The sequence below is a fragment of the Sciurus vulgaris genome (assembly GCF_902686455.1).
Source record: "Sciurus vulgaris genome assembly, chromosome: 11".
In the NCBI taxonomy this organism is placed as follows: domain Eukaryota; kingdom Metazoa; phylum Chordata; class Mammalia; order Rodentia; family Sciuridae; genus Sciurus; species Sciurus vulgaris.
Genome location: NC_136472.1, coordinates 4,883,357 through 4,905,397, shown reverse-complemented (window position 1 = coordinate 4,905,397; position 22,041 = coordinate 4,883,357). Strand labels below are relative to the sequence as shown.

The 22,041-nt window shown below is 48.9% G+C and overlaps 1 protein-coding gene across 11 annotated transcripts in view; it reads left to right on the top strand.

The window, feature by feature from the left end:
• The first annotated feature begins 2,994 nt into the window (after positions 1–2,994).
• Positions 2,995–22,041, top strand: part of PPFIA1 (PTPRF interacting protein alpha 1) — an 87,704-nt gene continuing 68,657 nt past the window's right edge. For 4 of the 11 annotated variants that reach the window (XR_013757825.1, XM_079104914.1, XM_079104916.1 and 1 more), the window contains exons 1-2: positions 2,995–3,201; positions 4,042–4,305. Coding sequence is in view for 10 of the 11 variants with exons in the window: in XM_079104914.1 (XP_078961040.1) it covers positions 4,042–4,305 (264 nt within the window). In the remaining variant the exon portion in view is untranslated. The remainder of the gene's footprint in view (positions 3,202–4,041; positions 4,306–22,041) is intronic. The other 7 variants (XM_079104913.1, XM_079104917.1, XM_079104915.1 and 4 more) reach the window with 3 other exon arrangements.

Below are 22,041 nucleotides of genomic sequence, written 5' to 3'. Positions count from 1 at the left end.
CCACATTTGAAAGTGTGTATCATCTCTGAACACCACCATGCTGGGCACTAAGCTTCCAGCACAGGAACCAAACCAAACCCGCAGAAGCTACACCATCCAGATGCCTTCCAGAGAGCCTCTGCAGGCCTCCGCAGCAGCCTCCTTTGAGAGATCAGAACCGGGTATGGTAGTAAATTTTCTGCTTCCTCCACTGCAGGCTCTTCGAAGAACTGGAGGGAAAACATTTCCATCCTCATTGTTTTCCTGACAGAGCCTTCTAGGGCTACCACCCAACTCCGAAATGTGCTTCAGACAAAAGCTTTTGGGAGAGTGTACTTGGGTGGTATAGATCAAAGCCATTTTAGCTTCCTGAAAGCAATTCCTCACGGTCCTTTCTTGCTTTGGTTTTATCAAAGGAACTTTCTTGGGAGGTTTTCCTAATGATAAAAGTAATGCACATTCACAATAAAGTATCTGGAAAATACAAATTGGCACAAAGAAGGAAAGGGAAACTCTAACCACCGTCATATATGTGTATGTGTGGTGGGGAGAGACCTGAAAAACTAAAAATAGTAACCTATTAAAATAGTAACCTATTTTTATCTATAGATATGGTTTTCTTTGACAAAGTTGACATGAAATTTAGCTTCACTTTTCAAAAATATTTCATTTCATATAAACTAATTTTGTTAAAGTTATATATAATTAATAAGTCTAGAGTTTTCAAATACAAGATAATAAATTTTAAGCAATATATTCTTCACCTCAACAGAGACTTTTTTAAAAAATTTCTTTTAGTTGTAGGTGGACACAATACCTTTATTTTATTTATTTCTTTTGATGCAGTGCTGAGGATCCAACCCAGTGCCTCACATGTGCTAGGCGAGAGCTCTACCACTGAGCCACAACCCAGCCCAACAGAGGCTGTTTTTTGAATTAGGTGCACACGATGGATATTTGTTTGAATCTTGCTTTTTTTGCAGGATTTCCCCCCATTTACTAAAACTAGGGCAAACTTCACATATCAGCGTAGTTCTTGAGATTTGCCAACTGCTGTTGGCAAATAGGTAACTACCACCACAATCAGGATGCAGAAGTCTTCCTGTTGTTAGGCAGTTATCTAAAATATGACAGTGATTGTCAGCCAAGTTTTCTGTGACTTGCAAGTGCATGATTGAAGCAATCTCTATTTGTGGGTCATTTAGGTCCCTTACAACTTCCCTCTTACTGATTTGCAATCTGGGGGAACAAAATGAGTTAATGGGAAAGAATGAAACCCGGGATTTCCTGAAGCAGTACCAAATGGGCTTCTCCCTTCTCTGCTGGAAAAACTCCTTGTCATGCCAGCTGGAGATCTGACTCCTCCCTCCTCTGTGGTCCCACAGTGCCAAGTCATACACTGTTCACAGGACAGACATCAAGATAGTCAGGGTCTCTTCTCCCCTCCAGGCTGCAAACTTGGGGTGGGAGTTACGTCTTCGGCAGTTTTGAATTCCCAGAACATGTCCCAGGCCTGGCTGGCGCATGCCGCACAAATACTCGTGCTGTGAATGGTCTACTCTGTTGAACTGCATTTTGGCATTATGCCACTTTCTTAGGAGACAGGTATGGGTGCCGATAACGGGCAAGCAGGTACTTCTGAGAAGACTTGGGATTCTTTCCAAGCCCTGGCCCAGAGGAACTGGGGACTTGTGCAGAATTGCTGGGGCTTGGAAGGGCAAGTGGCACCTGAGGAACACCTCACAGAACATCTGTACAACTTTAAGATAGCAAAAAACTGAGGGCTGGAAGTGCATTCATGAATTCACATTTATGCAGTTCTTCGGCATGTAATGAATAAATATTCCATAAATATTGAACAAATGAATGACTGAAAGGAAGTGTACCAGATCCTGTTCACTTAGTGCACTCAGTGCCTATTCTTGGTGAACTCACAGTATGGGAATCAGAATCGACCTGGGAAGGGATCACCTCCTGGCCCTCTCACCCCATGTAGCCTTTCCTCAGACTTGAACTGTTCAGGGGCTCTGGCTGCCTCACCACCAACTACACAAGCAATCTCTGTTTGTGGGCCATTTAGGTCCTGGTGAACTGCAAAGATAGCTCGACATTTGGGTTTGTGAAGAGTGTGCGCTCTTCTGTTTATTAAAGGCACATTTCTTAATCTCCGCGCCTGCAAGATTTAGCACAGGTCTTGGCACACAGTAGGCGTTTAGAAATGTTTGCAGAGAGGATAAAAATGACCCCGATGCACAGAGGGCCTCCAGGCCAGGTTCTCAACTCCTTGTGTTTCACTTCCATTTCTCAACACAGCGTTGCTGGCAGGCATACCTCATTTTCCCATCCTACAGCGAGGCACTGAATTCCGGTGGGCTTCCCGAGTTGCCCAGATTCCCGATGCAGAGTAAAAGGAACCAAGGGAGGTGAAGCATTTACGCCCGGGCTTCGCAGTCTGACCTCTCCACACAGCGCCGGGAGCCTCAAAATCACACGCTGCTCATCTTTGCCTCCCCAGGTACAGCAGGTAGCGCTCGGTAAATGGGTCTTGCGTGGACACCGCGTCCTTCGAGTCCGAAGGAACAGTTCGCAGGAGACCTGGCTCGGATGGAAGGGCTCCGAGCGCTCCCTACTCTGGGCAGGTGACTTCAGCTCCGACTAGCTCCGATCCGGAGAGCTGTGTGGACGTGACATTTGCGAAATCTGGCTCAGTGCCTGACGCCCGCAGACGCCGAGTTAGAGCCCCGTGACCCCGCGGCCGCGGGGGCAGACCTGGGACAGCGCCGAGCGCTGGGGCTCCGAGCGCCCACCTGAGTTCGCACCTGCGGCTCTGTCGGCCACCGCCGGGGCGTGGCCAGAGGGCGGGGCTCCGGCCGTGTCCAGCCAATCAGCGCCCGCGAGGCGCCGCCCGCCCTCTCCCGCGAAGGCGGCGCGTGCGCACTCGGGCCGCGGCCCTCCGAGCCCCCCCGGGGCGGCGCTGACGCTCGCGCCGACGCGCCCGACGTCGGGCACGTTGACGCCGGCGACGCGCCGCCGGGCCCGCTCCTCTGCGCTCGCCAGTGTCCGGCCGCGGGCCGGCCTTCGTGACTGGGGCGGCGGGCCCGGTCCGCGCGTGGGGGCGCGGACGCCGGCCGCGGGCCGCCTTCGTTGGCCCCGAGCTCGTCAGGAGCGCGCCGCCGCCGCGCCCGCCGCGGAGCCTCCTGGCCGCGCCCGCCGGCGAGCAAGGTGAGGAGCGGGAGACCGAGGCAGCGCGGCGGGCGGGCACCGGTGTCAGCGCGGGCGGGCGGCGGGCGGCGGCGGGACGCGAGGCCGCGCACCTGTGGCCGCTCGCGCGCGCAGCGCCGGCCGCGGGCACGCGGAGGCCCCGCCAGGTGCGCGGTCCCGGCCGCGGCGCTGGAGCTCGCCTTTCCCCGAGGCGTCCTGCCCGGCCGCCCCGGCCCGCGGGCCCGCCGTGTCCATGGTGGTGTCGCCCTTTTTTGGCCGTAAACTTACGTAAGTTAGGTGGACGGACCAGCCCCGCGGCCATCGGAAAACACCTCTCCCGGCCCTTAGCGAGTCCGCTCCCGGGAGCGCTCACCTGATCCGGCCCAAGAATTCGGGGAGCCGTCAGTCCGTCCAGGAGCTGGCCGCACACGTTCCTGCCGGCCGCCGGTGGCCGGCTCCTGCCGTGCGCCCCTTGGGTGCTTTTCGAGACCTGCTTGGGTGGCCTGCGTTGTGGCTCTGTCCACCCCACCGGGAAGTTGGGGCAAGTGGGCAACAGGAGCACACTTGTTCTGGACAACTGGAGAGTCGCGCTTCGCAGAAGCACCCCCGCCGGGTGCTCCCGAAGGGCGCGGCAAGCCCCTGCCTCCCTCCTGCCCCGGGTGGTCGCCTCCGCCAGTGGCTCCAGGTGGCGTGCTCCCGCCCTGAGCCGGTCCTCCCGGCGGGTGCGTGCGGAGCACAGCGGAGCCGGGAGCACGGAGCCTGGACCTGCTGTTGGTTAGCGGCAGGGATTGGTGCAGGTGCAGGTCGGTGGGAGCCTGTGTTCTGCCCTTAATGACTCTGGTCCGGGTCTTTGGTTTCAAGATGATGTGCGAGGTGATGCCGACCATCAGTGAAGCAGAAGGCCCCCCAGGAGGAAGCGGCAGCCATGGGTCCGGCTCCCCCTCACAGCCAGACGCAGATTCCCATTTTGAACAACTCATGGTCTCCATGCTAGAAGAAAGGGACCGTCTTCTGGACACACTGAGGGAGACTCAAGAAACATTGGCGTTGACCCAGGGGAAGCTGCACGAGGTTGGCCACGAAAGGGACTCCCTGCAGAGACAGCTCAGCACGGCACTGCCACAGGTATGCCCCTTTGAACCCGAAGCTACGGTTGTCCCTCGAGTGTCTTGTGCTAACGCGTTAGCTGCACGTTGGTGTTCCCGGTGTTGGTGAGCACATACAGAGTTCCCAGGGATCAGACTTCTTAGGGAGACAAACTGGAGTTCTCCAGAGTCCTGTGGAAACACCTCATCGCTTTCATTCCTGTCTTTGGGGAACTACCTAGATTTGGAAAAATGCTTCGAAGTTTTTACAGAAAGGCCATGAAGCAGCCAAGCTCTGTGGTGTCCTCCATCCTGTTGTCCTCGGCCTTTTATTGCTAATGGTGGACCGCTCATGGATTTTACCTCGGGGATTGTGTGTGTATTTCCATGGATTTCCAATTCCTAATGAAATTGAATAGACAAGTAGAACTGATTTCACAGAAATGTTTTGACAAAGTACCTTTGTCAAAACATTTGTGCTTTGTTTATTAGCACTGGGAATTGAACCCAGAATCCAGGGGCACTTTACTACTGCACTGTGTTCCCAGCCCTTTTTATTTTTTATTTGAGACAGGGCTCTCTTAAGTTTCTGAGCCTGGCCTTGAACTGGCAATCCTCTTTCCTCAGCCTCCCTAGTTGCTTTGATGACAGGACTGTGTCACTGTCTGGCTCACCTGTGTTTTGTAAATCATTTGTTTTAGGGAATAGAAGACTAGAAGTTGATTTCTTAGGGTCTTTCTCCTTGGCAGATGAGAATTTTAAAGCTTGGGACAACTAAGGTTGTTGCTTTAAGAATGTACGTTTGGACTGGTGTTTCAAAACCTTCTCTTACGGAATTAAGTGAGAATTTAATGGTAGGTAAAGGGCAAAAGTTGACAGAGAGATTCATAAGGTGTGTGGCACACGGCATCGTGGGAGTTAGGTAGGCTACTTGGGTTGTGAGCTGTCTGGGTGCCATTTCACTCCTTCATAATAGGTGCCTTTATGGTGCATGCAGGTGGACCTGTGCAGGCATAGGTTGATGCTCCCACGGTGGGTCTGCAGTGTAAATTTGCAGATGAATAATTACTAGCCTTAATGTGTTTCTTGGCTGTAGTCAAGTCTCCTGAAAGAGTCATAAGCCAAACATTTGAACTTCCTTTATAGAAACGATAATTTGATGTTAGTGCTATGTGTTCCTTTTTTGTTCCTAGAGAATCATTAAGATTTTTCTGACTAAAGTCTTATAAATTAAGAAGCTTATTTACGTCAGATTTTATTACTGCAGGCCTAAAAGGATTGGCCAGTTTATGTTTTACCAGGATTTTATTGCACATATTTGCAAATTTCTGGTTGTTTTGTTTTTGTAATTGTAGTTTTTGATGGGGAGTACTGGAACCGAAACCAGGATCTTGCACATACCAGGCGACTGCCACTGAGCTGCATATCCAGGCCTTTGTAGTTTGAGAGAGTGCCTCACACTTGGGATCTCCCTGCCTTAGCCTCCTCGGCAGCTGGGATTACAGGTGTGGGCACCACACCACATGCAACTTTTTGTTTTAGTGTCATCTGAGGTACACACACTGAAGCGTTTATCTGATACTTAGGTATTTGATAGGGTACTTTTGGGAAAGAATGGGTACCTAGGACATGGCGGGGAAGTGACAGGAATTTTGTGGTTAGTCTTGGGCTGTGGGCATATCTACACCTGCTGGGGAGATGGTTGCTCAGCATAGCAACCTGGAAATGCCCAGTTGAGTAGATAATGTAATGATACCAACAGTTGATGTCACCATCTGATTTCAGCATTTTAGAAGCACAGGAGCCATGAAGTAAATTTCCTGAACTTGGGCTCATCTTTGGGTGGCTAATAGTGTGACCACATAGATCTTGTGTATCAAGTAACTGAGTGTGTTCTCTTAGGTCCTCAGATAGGCAAATCAGGGTGTGCATTAAAACATCAGCTGTGTGGGCACAGTAGCACATGCCTAAAATACCAGCAACTCAGGAGGCTGAGGCAGGAGGATTGCAAGTTCAAAGCCAGCCTCAGCAATTTATTGAGACCTTGTCTCAAAAAAAAACAAACAAAAAAAAACCAGCTGGGGATGTAGCTCAGTGGTTAAGCAGCCCTGGGTTCAATCCCTGGTACCAAAACAACAACAACAAAAATAAACCTGTGGCATATATCAGAAACATTCATAGAGTATACATCTCTGAACGTTCTGCAAAGTTGACTCTGTGGATCACTACCCAGATCAGGAGGTGGGATGTCACCAGGCTTCTTGCAAGTCCCTCCTGCTGAGTCTCAGTCATCCTGTCCTAATTCTTAAAAGAATCCTGACTTTTGTTTTGTTTTGTTTTATTTCTGGGGATTGAACCTAGCAGTGCTTTACCCTTGAACCATATCCTCAACCCTTTTAATTTTTTATTTTGAGACAGGGTCTCACTTAGTTGCTTAGGGTTTCTTTAAATTGATGAGGCTAGCCTCAGAGTTGCAATCCTCCTGCCTCAGCCTTCCGAGCTGCCGGGATTACAGGCCTGCACCACTCCACTTGGCAGAATGTTCTTAATTTTTTTTTTTTTTTTTTTTTGTGGTACTGGGGATTGAACCCAGGGCTTTGTGCTTATAGGGCAAGCACTCTACCAACTGAGCTATATCCCCAGCCCTTAATTTTTTTTTTTTTATTGATCTTTTACCTGCTCTTGATTTTTCTATAAGTAGGATAATGTGTGTATTTTTGTTTATTGATTCGTTCACCCAACATTATGAGATGCACCTGTGTCATCTCCTGTAACATGCTCTATGCCAGAGTACGAATATACCATGGTTTGTTCTTTTTGCTGTTATGAACATTTGGTTGTGTTTTTATAAATGCTACCCTGAATATTCTTGTTTTTTGTGCAGATGTGGTAAATTTCTGTGGTGTGTGCACAGGGAGTGGACTTTAGAGTGATGGTGTGTGCTTTTGCTCAGCCTTGGGACACACCAGCAAAAGTGGCAGTTGTGACTATTTGCTGCCACTATCAGTGTGATCAAGCAGCTGTCCACGTGTTGGTCACACGGGCATTGTGTGTGCTCCTGTGTTAGCTGTGGAGGGTGTTTGGGAGAGGCAGTTGGTGCCGTCCGAATTGCTGCTTCCTGGCTCTGTAGCACACGTGGGCTGGGGCTGTCGCTGTCGGCCTTTGTGAGTTAAGTTGGGTGGGTCATACATTTTGTTTGAAGGAGTTCTTTACGTATCTACACACACACACACCAGACTGTTTCATACTCTTGTGCTTGCCATTTCACTCTCAGTATATCTTCTGAAAAGCAAAATCGAAAATTTTAATATGTTCAGTTGATCAGTCTTTTCAGCAATATTCAATGCATTTTATTCCCTGTTTAAGAAGTCTGCTAGGCCAGGTTTGTGAAGATCCTGTTTTATCATCTTGTAAAAGCTCCTTGTTTATTTCTATTTGAAGATGATTTTGTTTGTGGTGGGAGATAGGGGCCTCAATTTTTTTTTTTCACCTGAGGATACCTGGTTGACCCAGTTTTAATTCATGAAGAAGACCATTCTTTTTCCCAGTGTTTCCCAGTGCCATCTCTGTCGCCTCCTCAGGGGACTGAACATATGGTCTGTTTCTGGATTCTGCTGCATTGTTCTTTTTTGTCGTATTTTCACAAGTACCACCCTGTAAACTATTATAGACTTACTTGGTCTTGAGAGTTGATCATTTAAGTTCTTCACCTTTACTCTTCAGAATTTTCTTAGCTGATCTTTGTCCTTAGTGTTTTCAGATAAATTTTAAAATCTGCTTAGCAATTTTGCTGCCCCCCCCAAAAAAAAAAAAAAAAAATCCAAGTGCTGGGTTTTTAATTGGGACTGCATTTTTTTAAAATATATTTTTAGTTGTCAATGGACCTTTTTTTTTTATTAATTTATTATTATGTGGTGCTGAGAATTGTCGAACCCAGGGCCTCACACATACCAGGCAGGCACCCTACCTCTGAGCCCAACCCCAGCTCCTGGAACTACACTTAATCAGCATCCTAGTGCAAGAAAGGACACCTTTTTAAAATACTGGTCTTCAGTATTTACAGACATGTAGTAGCTATGTAATTGTTTATTGTTTTTATAGAGAGAACTGATTCTTGGCATGTTTGGCGATTTCTTTTTGTTTCCCATGTGCTAAAACCATTTTTCTTTTTCTTGCCTTATTACACTGGCCGAGAAATCCAGTACAGTGTTGAAGTGGTGAGTACAAGTGTCCTTGTCTTATTCCCAGTAACCAGGGAAAGTTTCACTGTGTCACCTGTTAAGTGTTATTTAGGGTTTTTGTAGATATTCTCTATCAAAATATGAAAATTCTTCTCTATGCCTACTTTACTAAGATTTTTTTTTTAATTATGAGTGATTATTGAATTCCTCACATTTGTTTTCTGCATCTTTTCAGACAATTATGTGCTTTTTCTGTTATTTGATGATCTTTTTAAAATTTTTGCAGAGCTGGATATTGAACCCAGGGCCTTTCGTTTGGTAGGCAAGTACTCTGCCAGTAAACTCCCTTCCCAACCCAATTTGACTTTAAATTTGCAGTTCTAGAAAAATTCCAACATGATCTCTAGCTTGTTTCTGTTTTTGTTTTTGCTTTACAATACTGGGGATTGAACCTGGGAGCACTCTACCACTGAGCTACATCTTCAGCTCTTTTCTTTCTTTATTTTTTGCTACTAGGGATTGAACCCAGGGGCACTTAACCACTGAACTACATCCTTAGCCCCTTTTTATTTTTTATTTTGAGACAGGGTCTTGCTTAGTTGCCCAGGCTGGCCTCGAATTTGCCATTCTCCTGCTTTGGCCTCTTGGGTAGCTGGGATTACAGGCATGTACCACTGTGCCCAGCTTCTAGTCTCTTTGTGCTGGGTTTTATTTGGTCATAATTCGTTTAGGATTATTGTCGTTGTTTTCATGAGAGAGATGGACCAGTAATTGTGCTTTCCTGTATACTTCTTGTTTTTAATCAAGCTTATGTTGGTTTTGTGAAAAAAAAAAGGTGTGAAGTTTCTTGTTTTTCTATTCCCTGGAAGACTTCATGTGAACTTGGTGTTTTTCTCCACAAATGTTTGGAAGAACTTATTGACCAGCTGGTATAGCCATGTGAGAAGGAAAAATTTCAGAATCAATATTATAGGTAGAAATCAGATTTTTCTGATATAGCATTTCTTCTTGTGTCTGTTTAGGCAAGGCATTTTTTTCCACAGGGTTTTGTCCAGGCCATCCAGACTTCCCAGTTTATAGGTGTGAAGTGGTTTGTAGTATCCTCATTATCTGCAAGATCTGTAGTGACCTCCCCTTTTACTAATTCTTGATATTGGCAATTCGTGCCTTGTCTCTGAAACAGCCTTGCTAGGAGTTTGTAAATTTTGTAAACTGCCAGAGAACCAAGTTTTGGCTTTATTTTTCTGTTTCTCCTCTTTTGGTGTTATGTGTTCTTTTTCTTCCTTCTGCCTTCTGTTTTTTCTTTGCTGTTCTCTTTCCTGGTTTCTTGAGTAGATACTTCACTGATTTTAGCTTTTCTTCTTTTCTAGTGTACTTAAGCCTGTAAGTTTCCCTCAAGCACACTTTTAGCTACAGCCCACAAGTTTTTGATGTGAGATTTCACTGTCTTATACGCAAAAATAGTGTCTGATTTTCGTTGTGGTAACTTTTTGAATTAAAGTTTTAGAAGTACATTGTGTGGCCTTGTGATATTGGGGCTCCCGTTGTCTGTTGATTGACAGTGTGATTCCCATAGGATCCCTAGACACTGCATCACTTGCTCCTTGAGATATGCTGACTGTCCTAACAGCCCAGTGCTGGTCACTTCTGTCCCGTGCTTCCTTGGCACTTGAAAACAGTGAGTGCTGATATACAGCCTTTCCTTGTCACCTCGATCAGCTGTGCTGGTTGTGTGATTCAGATTCCAGTGACCTCATTAAAGCAGAAAGAAGTAGGTGAAATTAAGCTTAATGATATAGTTTACTTAGCCCCCAAATCCTATCACGTCCATCATTTTCATCATTAAAAACAGGAATTTGCGTTCTCTTCACTGTGCTGCATCTTTCAGACCTGGCGTGTGCTTGTGTGTGTCACGCAGCTCCATGTGGTGCTGGTGGTGTGTGGGGCTGTGCACCGGGCAGCACGGTCACACCTGACTCTTGAGTATTCGTTGTGTCAGTCACTGAGAGACGTATCCCTGTGATGGTGGAGCTGGCTCTTTCTCCTTGTAGCTCTTGATTTTCATGTGTCTTGAGATTGTTCTGGTACAAACGCAGAACTTTGGTCCCCTTGGTAGAGGCAACGTGGTCATCCCAAGGTGTCCCCCGTCCCTGGCACTGCCCAGTGTTTGCCACATCGCTTTCTTTCTGGGTCTTTGCCTGTGATCTTGTGATTGAGGGGTGCCTCTGTAAACCGTGGATGGTTGGTGTGTGGTCATCCTGACGCTCTTGGTCTTCTGGTCAGTCCGCTGCACTTCAGTGAAGCGGTGAGACCCGTAGCCACAGGCACCATCATGCTGCTTGTGTCCTGGTCCTGGCCCTGGCCTTCCTGTAGTGGCACCAGGTGTTCTCTAATTGCTCTTCCCTGTCGGGTTGGGACCTGTCTGCACTCCTGCCTAGGTCACCGGTGCACCTGGACCGATGCTCGACTTCGCCCCCCACCCCACTTAGGCATGCGCACTGCGGCCAGCCCCCACCTTTAGAGTCCTTGCTACGTATCTGGGTTTTAGATGTATTTTGGCAGTGTCGGTGCCATGCCCCCTTACATTGGCAGGTGACCTCTGCAGGGACTGCCCCTTCCTCTGAAGGATGCCTTCATCCCTCTCAGCCCAGTCTATTGTTGCCTAAGGACTCTCTTTTGCCCTCACTAGGTTCTTGTTGGGTAGAGTTCCCAGGTGGTTATTTTCTTCTTTTTTATGCATTTTCTTCATTGTTGTTTGAGTTCCTCATTGGCTGTCCCTGCTCTGGCTCCCATCCAGCTCCTTGCTGTCCTTGTGGACTTGAGCATGCTCCCGGGGTTGTCTCAGTTAGGTAGAGCCTCCCTCCCTGTCTTTCAGTCTCTTCTTCCTGTCTGGGCATTGGCAGTTGGTTTTGGAAATGTTCGACCATTGTCTGTGGACATTTCCTACTCCTGTTTTGTCTCTGCTCATCTGAGGCTGTTCGTCCCTGTGTGCCATAGGCCTTTTTACCACCACGTGCTTCCTGTGCTCCTTCCCGTATTTCTTAGCTTTTTCTCATACTTCCACCTAGACATATTTTTGGTGACCTTTCTTCCAGCTCGCTGATCCTCTCTTCAGCTGTGTCCAATCTGTCCATTGTAGCCCTAGGTTGAATTCTGAATTTCAGTACTAGAATCTTTGTGATTATCTCTTAGTTCTCTAGTGAAAACTTTTCCTTTGCTCAATAGAATTTTGAACATTTGCAGTTTGCACCTGATAACTCTGGTATTCAGTGGACCTCTGGCCTGCATCTACTTCTATTTCTCTTTTCCCTTAGTCATATTTGTAGATATATATCTTTTTGTTTCTTTAATTGCGTGTCAGATGTTGCATGTGGAAAGAGCAAATTGGGCTGGGTGAGGCTGTCTTCGTCCTGTCATCTGAAGCCCTAGAGTAGGGACAGATGACCCCAGTTCAGACTGGGACTGAGCTATGCGAGGCTGGGATTCAGGCTCTGTGAGCCGCAGGCTCAGCCATCTGCACCCCATTACCGGCACATCTCTTAGACCCTGTGGCACTGCCCTGTGCACCTCCTGCTAGGTTGCTGAAGCCTGGTTCTTGTCTCCCTGGCCCCATGAGACAACTGGAAGCCAGCTTCCCTGCCAGGTTCCCGGAGGATTGGGCCCATTTTCTCTGCTTGCCTTCTCCTGGGGTCCTTAGCTTTGGCTGTCAGCCTGTGCTCCAGTTTTTATCCTCCAACTCCATGAGGCATCTGAGCTCTCTTAGCCACTGCTTCTTGATGGCTTTCTGCTCTGTTTTCTTCCCAGTGCATTGGTGTGCTGCCTCGTGCCCTGCGTGTGGGATTCATCCGAGGTGGGTTTCCCATTTGTGTGGATACTGCCCCTTGGGCTTGTGGCTGCCTGTCCAGCAGACTTAGCAGGTGCATTCAGCTTTTCTACTTTTTGGTGGGTTGACATGCCACAGGCTGCCCTGTGTTTCTCTCCTGTGAAGGTCACAGTGAATCTGTTGACGTCGCCTTTCCATGTGGGAGCGTTCAGAGCCCGCTGACCTTGGTGGCACTCACTGTTCAGGTTCCAATCAGCATCCTTACTTACTGTGCAAGGACTGTTACCAGGGACCCAGCTCAGCTCCTTGGCTCCCCTGCTCCTTGGTTGTCCCCTCTGTAGGATGTCCCATCCTGCTCCCATCCCTCCCCTACCACCTGGTGCCAGCCCAGGAGAGGGCTGCAACAGCAGCTCTGACAGTGGCAGAGGAGAAGCTGCGGAGCTGAACAGGTTACCTGGTGCTCTCCTGTGAGTCGGTCACTTGAGGTTTTTTTCCCCTTGTTCCTTAAAAAAATTACTGCTTTTATTTATTTATTTTTTTAAGTATTTTTAGTTGTAGACGGACACAGTACCTTTATTTATTTATTTTTATGTGGTGCTGAGGGTTGAACCCAGTGCCTCACACATGCTAGGCAAGTGCTGTACTGCTGAGCCACAACCCCAACCCTGCTTTTAGGTTTTGCTCCAATTTCAGTTTGAAGTTTCAGCTGCATTTTTAAAAATTTTTAAATTGTTTTGTAGTTGTAGTTGGACAGAATGCCTTCATTTATTTTTATGCGGTGGTAAGGTTTGAACCCAGTGCCTCCCATAAGCTAGGCAAGCGCTCTACCACTGAGCCACAGACCTCAGCTGCATTTTCAAATGTTGATTTTATTCTTAAGTCTAGTGCAGTAGCTTTCCAGTCTTTTCAAAAGTAACAAAGGAGTTTAAAAAAAAAAAAAAAGATATCTCAAGAAAAAAGACATCCCACTTGAGATTCCAATATGTAAAAACAAGAACAGACAACATACTCAGGCTGAATCGTAGATGGGGCCCCAGATTTTGCCTGTGTCTTTCATGGTCTGCTCATCCTTGAGGCAGGAGTCCGTAACTCAGAACTGTAAGGAATAATAGTGAAGGCCAGTCTACTGTGTCCGGTGTGTCCATTGTGCGAGCAGTGGTGGAGGTGAAGCCAGCGGCAGTGTGGATGGAGTGTGATGGGCAGTCTGGAAAGGTACGCAAGCAGAGCCTGCTCAGAGGTGCTGGCCCAAACCAGCACTAGTGCAGGGTGGGCAAGAGGGGAGACCCCAAGAAGCACCACACCACAGGACGGGAGCAAGGATGCTGCAGTGAAGCTCAGGGGTTGGCCGGGGCAGGTGCTGGTGTTGGTGGTGCTGGAGGTGTTGGGTTGTCCCGGCTGGGGCCAAGGGTGCTCCGAAGCACTCTGCAGTGGCGCTGCTCAGCAGACTCGTCCGCCCCAGCGTGGGGAGCAGTGCTGGTGGGAGGACTGAGAAGCCGTTCTGCAGCGGGCTCCACTCGGAGCTGGCTGCGGCACTTTTCCAGAGTCAATCCCAAGTGCTGTTGTCACTGGGGTTCTGTGTGGCACTCGCCACACTAGGTGAGTGAATAACGTGGGGGGAATCAGGTAAAGGTAGGAACGACTATTCCCTGAAGTTGGACACTGATGACCACCTCGGAGCCTGAGAGTGCTTGACTAATGGCTTTCAAGACGTAGTCAGCAAACCCCTCTTGAATGCCGTGCTTCTTGCCATGGTGTTTGGTTTATGAAACAATTAAACTCACCCTTGAGTAAATGGATGGAGCTGGAGAACATCATGCTAAGTGAAATAAGCCAGTACCAAAGACCAAAGGCCAAGTGCTGTCTCGGATAAGTGGACACTGATCCCTAGTGGATCGGGGTAGGGAAGAATGAAGACTGGATTGTGCAGAGGGGACTGAGGGGAGGGGCGGGGTGGTGGGGATAGGAAGGAGATGGAATGAGACAGACCTTATTATCCTATATATGTGTGTGGAAAAAGTTTTTTTAAAAATATTTATCACTGTCAAAAAAAAGATAATGAAAAAAATTTTCAATACCACATATTACTTTACTAAGATTAATCTGAAATAGTCACATTTTTTCTGTTCCCAAGAAATTGAGCTGTATTTACTAAGAATATAAATAAATAAATAAATAAATAAACAAACAAACAAATAAATAAATGCACATGTTGACACATGACTTTGTGTTTTGCACACACTCAGCTTGCCATCCTTTCTGCGGTGGCCTGCACCTCTGCTGGTCAGCAAGGAGACAGAACCATCATTCTGTGTCCAGCCCTGTATTCACGTGACTGTTCCAGGCTGCCAGGGAAGTGGTGAAGGCAGAGAGGACCCTGCCTTGGGCTGGCTTTCACCAGCCATGCCTGTGCTCAGGACGCTGCAGGCTCAAGACAACCTGACAGGAGATGGGCAGGGGACAGAATGACGTGGCTGTGTTTTCTGAGGGGTTGCTGACCACTGTGGCTGCACCCACAGCCCTTTTCAGTTTATTTTGAGACAGACTTACAAAGTTGCCCAGGCTGGCGTGTAACTTGCCATCCTCCTGCCTCCCATGATGCGTTGGGATTACGGGCCTGTGTCACTGTACCTGGCTTCCCCCAGCCCTCTTATTTTGAGACAAGGTCTCACTGAGTTGCCCATGCTGGCCTCCATCTTTTGATCCTCCCTCCCCAGCCTCTTGAATAGCTGAGATCACAGGCGTGTACCACCACAGCTGACCAGAGGAGTTCACTTTCGAGTTGAGATTTTGAGGCTAGGCGGAGTCGGATGTGGGTAGAGGCTACAGGCAAGGAGGAACTTACCTGATTCAAGTCTAGGGAGTGGAGCCATTGTTCTTGACCTGGAAGTAAGGGGGAAAAAACCAGTTTGCAGGTGGGGAAAGGTAGGATCAGACAGCTTTGGGGGCAAGGGCTTGTTTGCTTGTTTGGGAAACCTGGAGGCCTTCCTTTGTGTGCTTCATGGGAGGTTGGGGACAGTGGGAGGGACATGTTTTGTATGGATGGTGGGTTGAGAGTGGAGACAGATGGAAAACTTCAGGAGAGAGCTGCCTCCTGCACGCTGAGGTGCACCGGCCACACTGGGCAGACACCCGGAGCCCTGCAGCACTGACGCACACAGCATATTCTTCTGCGTGTCGTGCACATCAATGCGTAGTAGTTTTTAAAGATTTAATTTGATTATTTATTTTGTGGCACTGGAGATTGAACCCAGTGACACTCTGTCCCTGAGCTATATCCCCAGCCCACCCCCCTTTTAATTTTAAGACAAGGTGTTGCTGAATCACCCAGGCTGGCCTTGAACTCGTGGTCCTCCTGCCTCAGCCTTCTGAGTGGCTGTGATTATAGGCGTGTGCCACCATGCCTGCCAGTGACAGCGTTTTGTTATGACAGACGTAATGTCTATGTGTATGTGAGTGATTACACGTGAACATACTCTAGCACTCTCCTGAGACCTGTTTTGTTTCAGGTACTGCTCTAGGTGCTGAATATTCAGTGTGTGACAGGGCGACCTAGCCCACGTACTTCAGTAGTCGTGTAGAGAGGTGGGAGAGGAAAAGAGCCTGTCAGGTTTGGTTTGAGCAGAAAAAGTGCAGGGATCATGCACTGTGGGGACCCTTGTCACTGTCTGCATCTGTGGCAGAACTCAGGCAGGTGTCCCCCACTCGCACGGCTCCAGCTACACCTGCTGGCTTGTTTGGGTGGCCTCCAGGCTCCTGACAGTCAGCATGGCCAGACCCATCTTTCTCTTGGGTCTCTTCTCCTCTGCTGTTTCCTGCCTGGTCAGGTAGGCCAGACATTTGGGAGGCAGCTGTGCCTCACCCCTGCACTGACTCCACTGCAGAGACCCCTGGTGTGACCTGGGCCCTGGTGTCTTCACTATCTTCAGCTGGCAGTCGTTGGGTAGCTTCTAAAAGGATGTATCCCAAATACAAATGTGTCACTTAAAGGGCTTGTCTGTTTCCCTCAGGCCTAGCCCAGTCTCCTGGCATGACACACTGCATCTCCCTGGCTCCATCCTGGACTGGCCTCTGCCAGCCTCTCCGGATGCTCCGGTGTGGGTAGCTCAGCCTCAGGTTCCTCAGGTCTTAACAGCTGTCTTCTGTGCCAACATGCTGTTCTCTTAGTCTAGGCCGCCTTCATTCTGTCTTGAACCTGCTAGCTCTTCCTGTTAGCTACCACTAAGTAATTTGGCACAGCTCTTGTGGGGAACCAGTCTTGCCCTGTGTCTGAAGATCCTCAGAACTGCTCCTGATCTGGCTGGGGTGTGGCTCAGTGGTGGAGCGCTTGCCCACTTTGTGCAAGGCCCAGGGTTGGAACATCCCTAGCACCACAAAATGAAAAAGCTCACATTTTAGCACAGTAGCTTGACTTTTGATAAGGGAATAGTTCTTACCTGGAGCACTTTGAGTTGTTCCTGCCTCCAATGTGAAGCATCCCTGGTCCCCTCCAGCGTCCTATCCTCTGGGTTTCTGTTGGCGGGCTGGAAAGAGTGCGCATGGGAAGAGCAATTCCGGTTTCTCCCTGGTGTTCCTTTAGTTAGCATCGCCTCGTCCTTTCTTTTGTAGGCTTATTTCTCTTATTATCCTGACACTCTTGATTTCTGATTACAATAGCATTATTCTCTTTATCCTGTGACATGCATAAAATGTTTTCAACATTTTAATACCTTGTCTTATAAGCAGTCTTTTAAGTGAAGCTTTAGGATTTCTTAGCAGCTCTTTTGGGCCTGAGAATACATGCAGCTTAAGAATATACAGTTAGAATAATGGGGTTAAAGCAATTTAATGTAACAAAACCACACAGATAAAATAATTATCAGTTTGGTATATATTCAGGTTTGTTCCTGTTATTTCTTTTTATTTTTTTCCAGTGTTCTTGTTTCATTGCACCGTGACTCAGGCTTTGACTGTGCACTTGCACAGGTGTGCACTCTTCCTGCGGCCGCCACTTGGTTTCCAGGTCCTCCTCATGCTTGCTGAGCTGGCAGCGCACAGCTCACGTCTTCTTGGGCCACAGGTCCAGGGGTCTGTACTTCTTGCCCTTGTGGAATCTCCTAAGGTTTCTTTCTGAGTCTGGTTAATGCTGGTAAGAACACGGGCGATGGGTTTGTGTACAACTTGGATCTTAGAGAGATTAGAGGCCATAGTGCCTGTCCCTTTGGCCATGTGCAGCTGGGACAGCTCCACTTTCAGGTGGCCCAACTGTTTCAGCAGTTCCTCCTCCTTGTCACGTAGGTCCCGAGCCTTAATCTGAGCCAGGGCTGCACAATCCGCTGTTTGCCCGAGCCGAAGGAAAGAGCTTGTTCCTGTTTATTTTTGAGACGGGGTCTTGCTGTGTTGCCCGGCCTCAAGCAGTCCTCTGCCTCAGCCTCCCAGGTGCCTGGGACTGTGGGTGTGCACCCAGTCCAGCTTGTTTCTGTTTATTCTTTTTCCTTTCTTTCTTTCTTTTTTTTTTTTTCTTTTTTTTAGTTATGGGTGGACACAGTACCTTTATTTTGTTTTTTTGTGGTACTGAGTATCAAACCCAGTGCCTCAGGTGTGCTAGGCAAGTGCTCTACCTCTGAGCCACCACTCTGAGCCACAACCCCAGCCCCATTTATCCTTGATTTCAGGTTTTGCATTTATCTTTTTGAGTATATTATTTTTCAAAGACACAGTGTACCATGCAGAACTACATGAACTTGTGCTGAGACGCTCTCTCCAGCCTGTCCCAGCACCACATAGTGGAGGCTGTGGGACCCAGTTTGCGTGGGGGTCTCCTGTTTGTGCCTATCATCCAGGAGCAGCTGGTGACAGTACCCCTCCCCTCTTGGCTAATGCCAATTCAGAAATGTGGATGGAGGGTTTCCACCCTGTAGATGTTTCACTGTAGCTAACAGCGAGCACTCGGCTGGATTCTGCAGGCTTGTGCAGGCGGCTGTCTTGGCAGCCGAGGTCTGCCGAGTTCAGATGCTTGCTTTTCACAGAGTCTCATTCTCATTCAGAGGAGGAAATTTCATTTGCTCCAAAAATAAATTTGGGAGCTTGAGGCATATCCTGCGTTTCCAAGTTTTTTTGCTTTGTAAGTGGGCCGATTATCCCTCCTGCCTGCGTAGTTCCGAGCCTTTGCCAGTACTAATGTAAAAATTGATTTCGGGTAGTGACATTCTGACACTGTTGACTCTTATGTAGAAAAGTTGAAGCTGTACTTGTGATCAGTCAGTATTTCTGAGCGGTTGATTTCTTTTTTGTTTTTGGTACTGAGGATTAAACCCAGCAGTGCTTAACCACTGAGCAACATCCCCAGACCTTTGTAAATATTTTATTTAGAGACAGGGTCTCGCTAAATGGTTAAGTGCCTCACTATTGCTGAAGCTGACTTTGAACTCACGTTCCTCCTGCCTCAGCCTCCTGAGCCTCTGGGATTACAGGCGTGCACCACTACACCTGGCACTGAGCAGTTGATTACTTAAAACCTGAAGTTGCTCTTAGGGAGCTAGTGCCCTCTGTTCTGTCCACCTGAGAAATGACTGTTGACCAATTAGAGCCTAGCATTTCATAGAGATGTGGAGGGACTTCATTGTTTATAATAGTTTGAGAGTTAATTTGAATAATTATGTGGTATTTCTTTTCATGCGTATTAAAATGTAACTAGGTGTGGTGACACCCACCTGTGATACTAGATACTCAGGAAGCTGAGGATCGAAAGTCCCAGGCCATTCTGGGCAACTTAGTGAGACCCTATTTCAAAATAAAATTTATAACAGCCAGGGGTGCAGCTCAGTGCTAAAGTGTCCCTGGGTTCAGTTCCCAGGACTGTAAAATAAAAGGGACTTGGTTTGTGACTAAATGTGAAGTTCAGCTGGTGCCCAGAAGTTTAAAGAAGTCTGTGCAGAATTTTGCTCTGCCGTGTTATGCTGGCTCCTTCACCTCCCCCAGAGATGCTGGTGTGCTCACGCTGCAGGGAGACTGGAGCCTGGCTTTCCATCCTTCATGTTGTTTTAGGCATTCTGCAGTAATAACAAAAAACAAGGAGAGCTTTGCCCTTCCTGCACTGCTCTTGTGGGGAACGAGGATGCAGTGAGTGGCCAACACCACACGTACCAGTGTGTTTCTGTCCTTCCTTTAAGATGCAGTCCGCCACCCTTTCATATACACCCATGACCCCTGGGTCGCCATGGTGAACACTGGTGACAGGCTGAGCAGTTTGCATTGGGAGCCAGCGGGATTTACAGGCCAGCTTTCCTGTGTTGCCTTTGTCATTTCACCTCAACTCTGAGCCCTCGGCCTTCTCATTAGTGAATGAAGGATAGTAACTATTGGTGAGTTAGGCACTGTCCAGGGCTTGCTGTGTGGGTGATTGGGAGAGGTGATAAGGCGAAGGTTAACACTGATGCCTCCAGGTCCCTGTGGAAGTGTTCTCACTGACACCTCATGGAGGGACTCAGTAAACAGGGCGCCCGATGTCAGTACTCACCTTACAGGTAAGAACACTAAGAGGTCTGGGCGCTTGCTCAGGGTCTGGCAGGTACTGTGTAGTGGAGTACACTTGGAACCTGGCTGAGTCACTGCAGTTTTCTGACTGGAGGGTAAGACTGGGTATGGCAGTACCCCTTGGGTGCTGGTTCCAGAGCAGAGGCTGCCTCTCTGCCCCTCCATACAGTGGCGGAGTTTCCCCTGCTCTGGGACGCGGGGCCTCTGACTGAGCAAACACCTTCCCGTGAGGCCGGACACTATTGGGTCCACAGTCCTGAGCATAGCTCCCACACGTAGTGCCTGGGGAAGCACCGTGGAGTGATGGACTGACAGTGCCCCAGGTTGGTTTCTCCGATGCTCAGAACCTTTAGCAAGCACCTCTTCTTAGACATCTTGTCTAGTTCTGTTCATAAAGTTTCTGCTTGATTAATCCAAGTTTCTGATTTTTCTTTCTTCATTGCTTTTCCCAGAAAGTTTTTCCCAGTGCAGAATAAGGGGTCTGAGTGTGTTGTACGTTGGCCATATACCAAGTGTGTGTCGCTGTGGTTTTGTTTCTTGTTGGTCAACTCTTGGCTCATCCCAAAATTTAAATTTGCTAACCTGCAACCCTGTTGGCATTTTTAAGATAACATTACACAAATCACTGAAACAGCAGAGAAGAAAATAGAGGCAAAGCTGGGGATGGGACATACCAGCCAGCCATGGTTTGCCTGTTGTGTTGGGCAAGGCCTCTTCCCTCGTTCCCTGTTGTTGTCCTGCATAGGCTGTGGGGGACCCAAGTGTGGAGGCCTGTGGCCTAATACCTGGGAGGTAGCCGAGACTCTTGGGGCCTGGGGTGCTTTGCAGAGTAAGGGAGCAGATGGGCCCTGCAGCTTAAAGCTGTTTGGAATTAGCCATCTCTGTAGGAAAGCAGCCAGCACAGCTGGCTCAGGTGAGAGCCCATTCCTGGAGCTTCCCCTGCCGAGACCCTTCCGGACTCCTGCTTTACCCCAGCTCTGGAAGGGGTCCTCAGAGGACATTTGAAAGCCCCAGGACCTAAGTGATCTTGGCCATGGCTTCCAGTTTTGTGCTTGTGTGGGCGTTCTGGAGCCCTTGCACATTTGTTTTCTGCAGGTGGTAGAGAAAGGTCAACATTGAACCCCAGTATTCACCTGCAGATCTGAGCTAGCGGCTAGGGAAGGTTGGCCAAGGTCATGTGGGAGGGAAACTGGGAATGGAATCCAGCCTGCGGGTGCTGAGGTCTGTCCTTTATGGCATGTTCTTGCTGGAGTGGCATGTCCTTGTCCTTTGGTCACTGAGAGTGGGATTTGGTATCCTTGAATGAGGGTGCAGTTCCTGCCTACCTAGCGTAGGAGGAATGGAAGTTTGTGAGAAGAACTGGCAGTCGACGCGCAGTTGGGAGACTTTCCTTCGTCGTGTTGGTTTCTGTGGTGTCTGGGGAATACCTGTTACTGCTGTGTGGCTTTGAGGTTGTGCCTGGGAGCACAGACCCTGGGTTTGGGTTGTCCCCTCCACTCTGCCACTCACCAGGAGACCTGCCTCAGGAGTTGTGAGGAAGACAGCGTGAGGTCACCTCCAGGAGGCGCTGTGCAAAGAGCCTGTATGTCTTGAGCACCTCATAGGTGTGGCCATGTTGTGTCCCCACTTGAGCTGGGGAGTGGGGGGTGGGGATGGGGAAGAATGCTCCTCTTGTGCTTCCAGAGCTCGTCGTGACCGGTGTGGAGGAGGAGGAAAAGCGGGGAGCGCAGGCCACCACGGACTGCTAGATGTGTACTGTGTTCAGGGGGGTCGAAGGGGTGGCAGTGTTTTAATGTGCGTTCGTACCGTCTGCTGGGAAGAATGGACGAAGGCCTAAGTTGTAAGTGTGTAAGTCGTGAGGAAGGTATGCACACCAGTCAGGGAGCCCTTCCACGCTCACTGCCTGTGCGATCCGTTGGAGAGCAGGTTTGGGAGGATTTCAAGTGGCCCACAATGTCTCTGGGAGGCTGTGAGAGCCAGGCTTGGGGGCCACGTGGCCCACCATGCTGGAGGGTCTGGGGAAGCTGCTTGACCTGGAAACTGCTGTGGGTTGTGGACCACCTCGGGACAATTTTTGTCCACTCGGCCAGTGCTGAGTGATTGGCCGGTGCAGGGAAGGCTGGGAGAACAAGGGCCTGGTGCCGTGACTGCTTCTCCAGGCCACTTGGTGTGCTTCAGGGATGGATCATCGGCCATGGAAGGGCTCGGGTGCTGGGTGGCTGGAATATGGGACATGGCATGACTACGGTTTTCGGCAGGC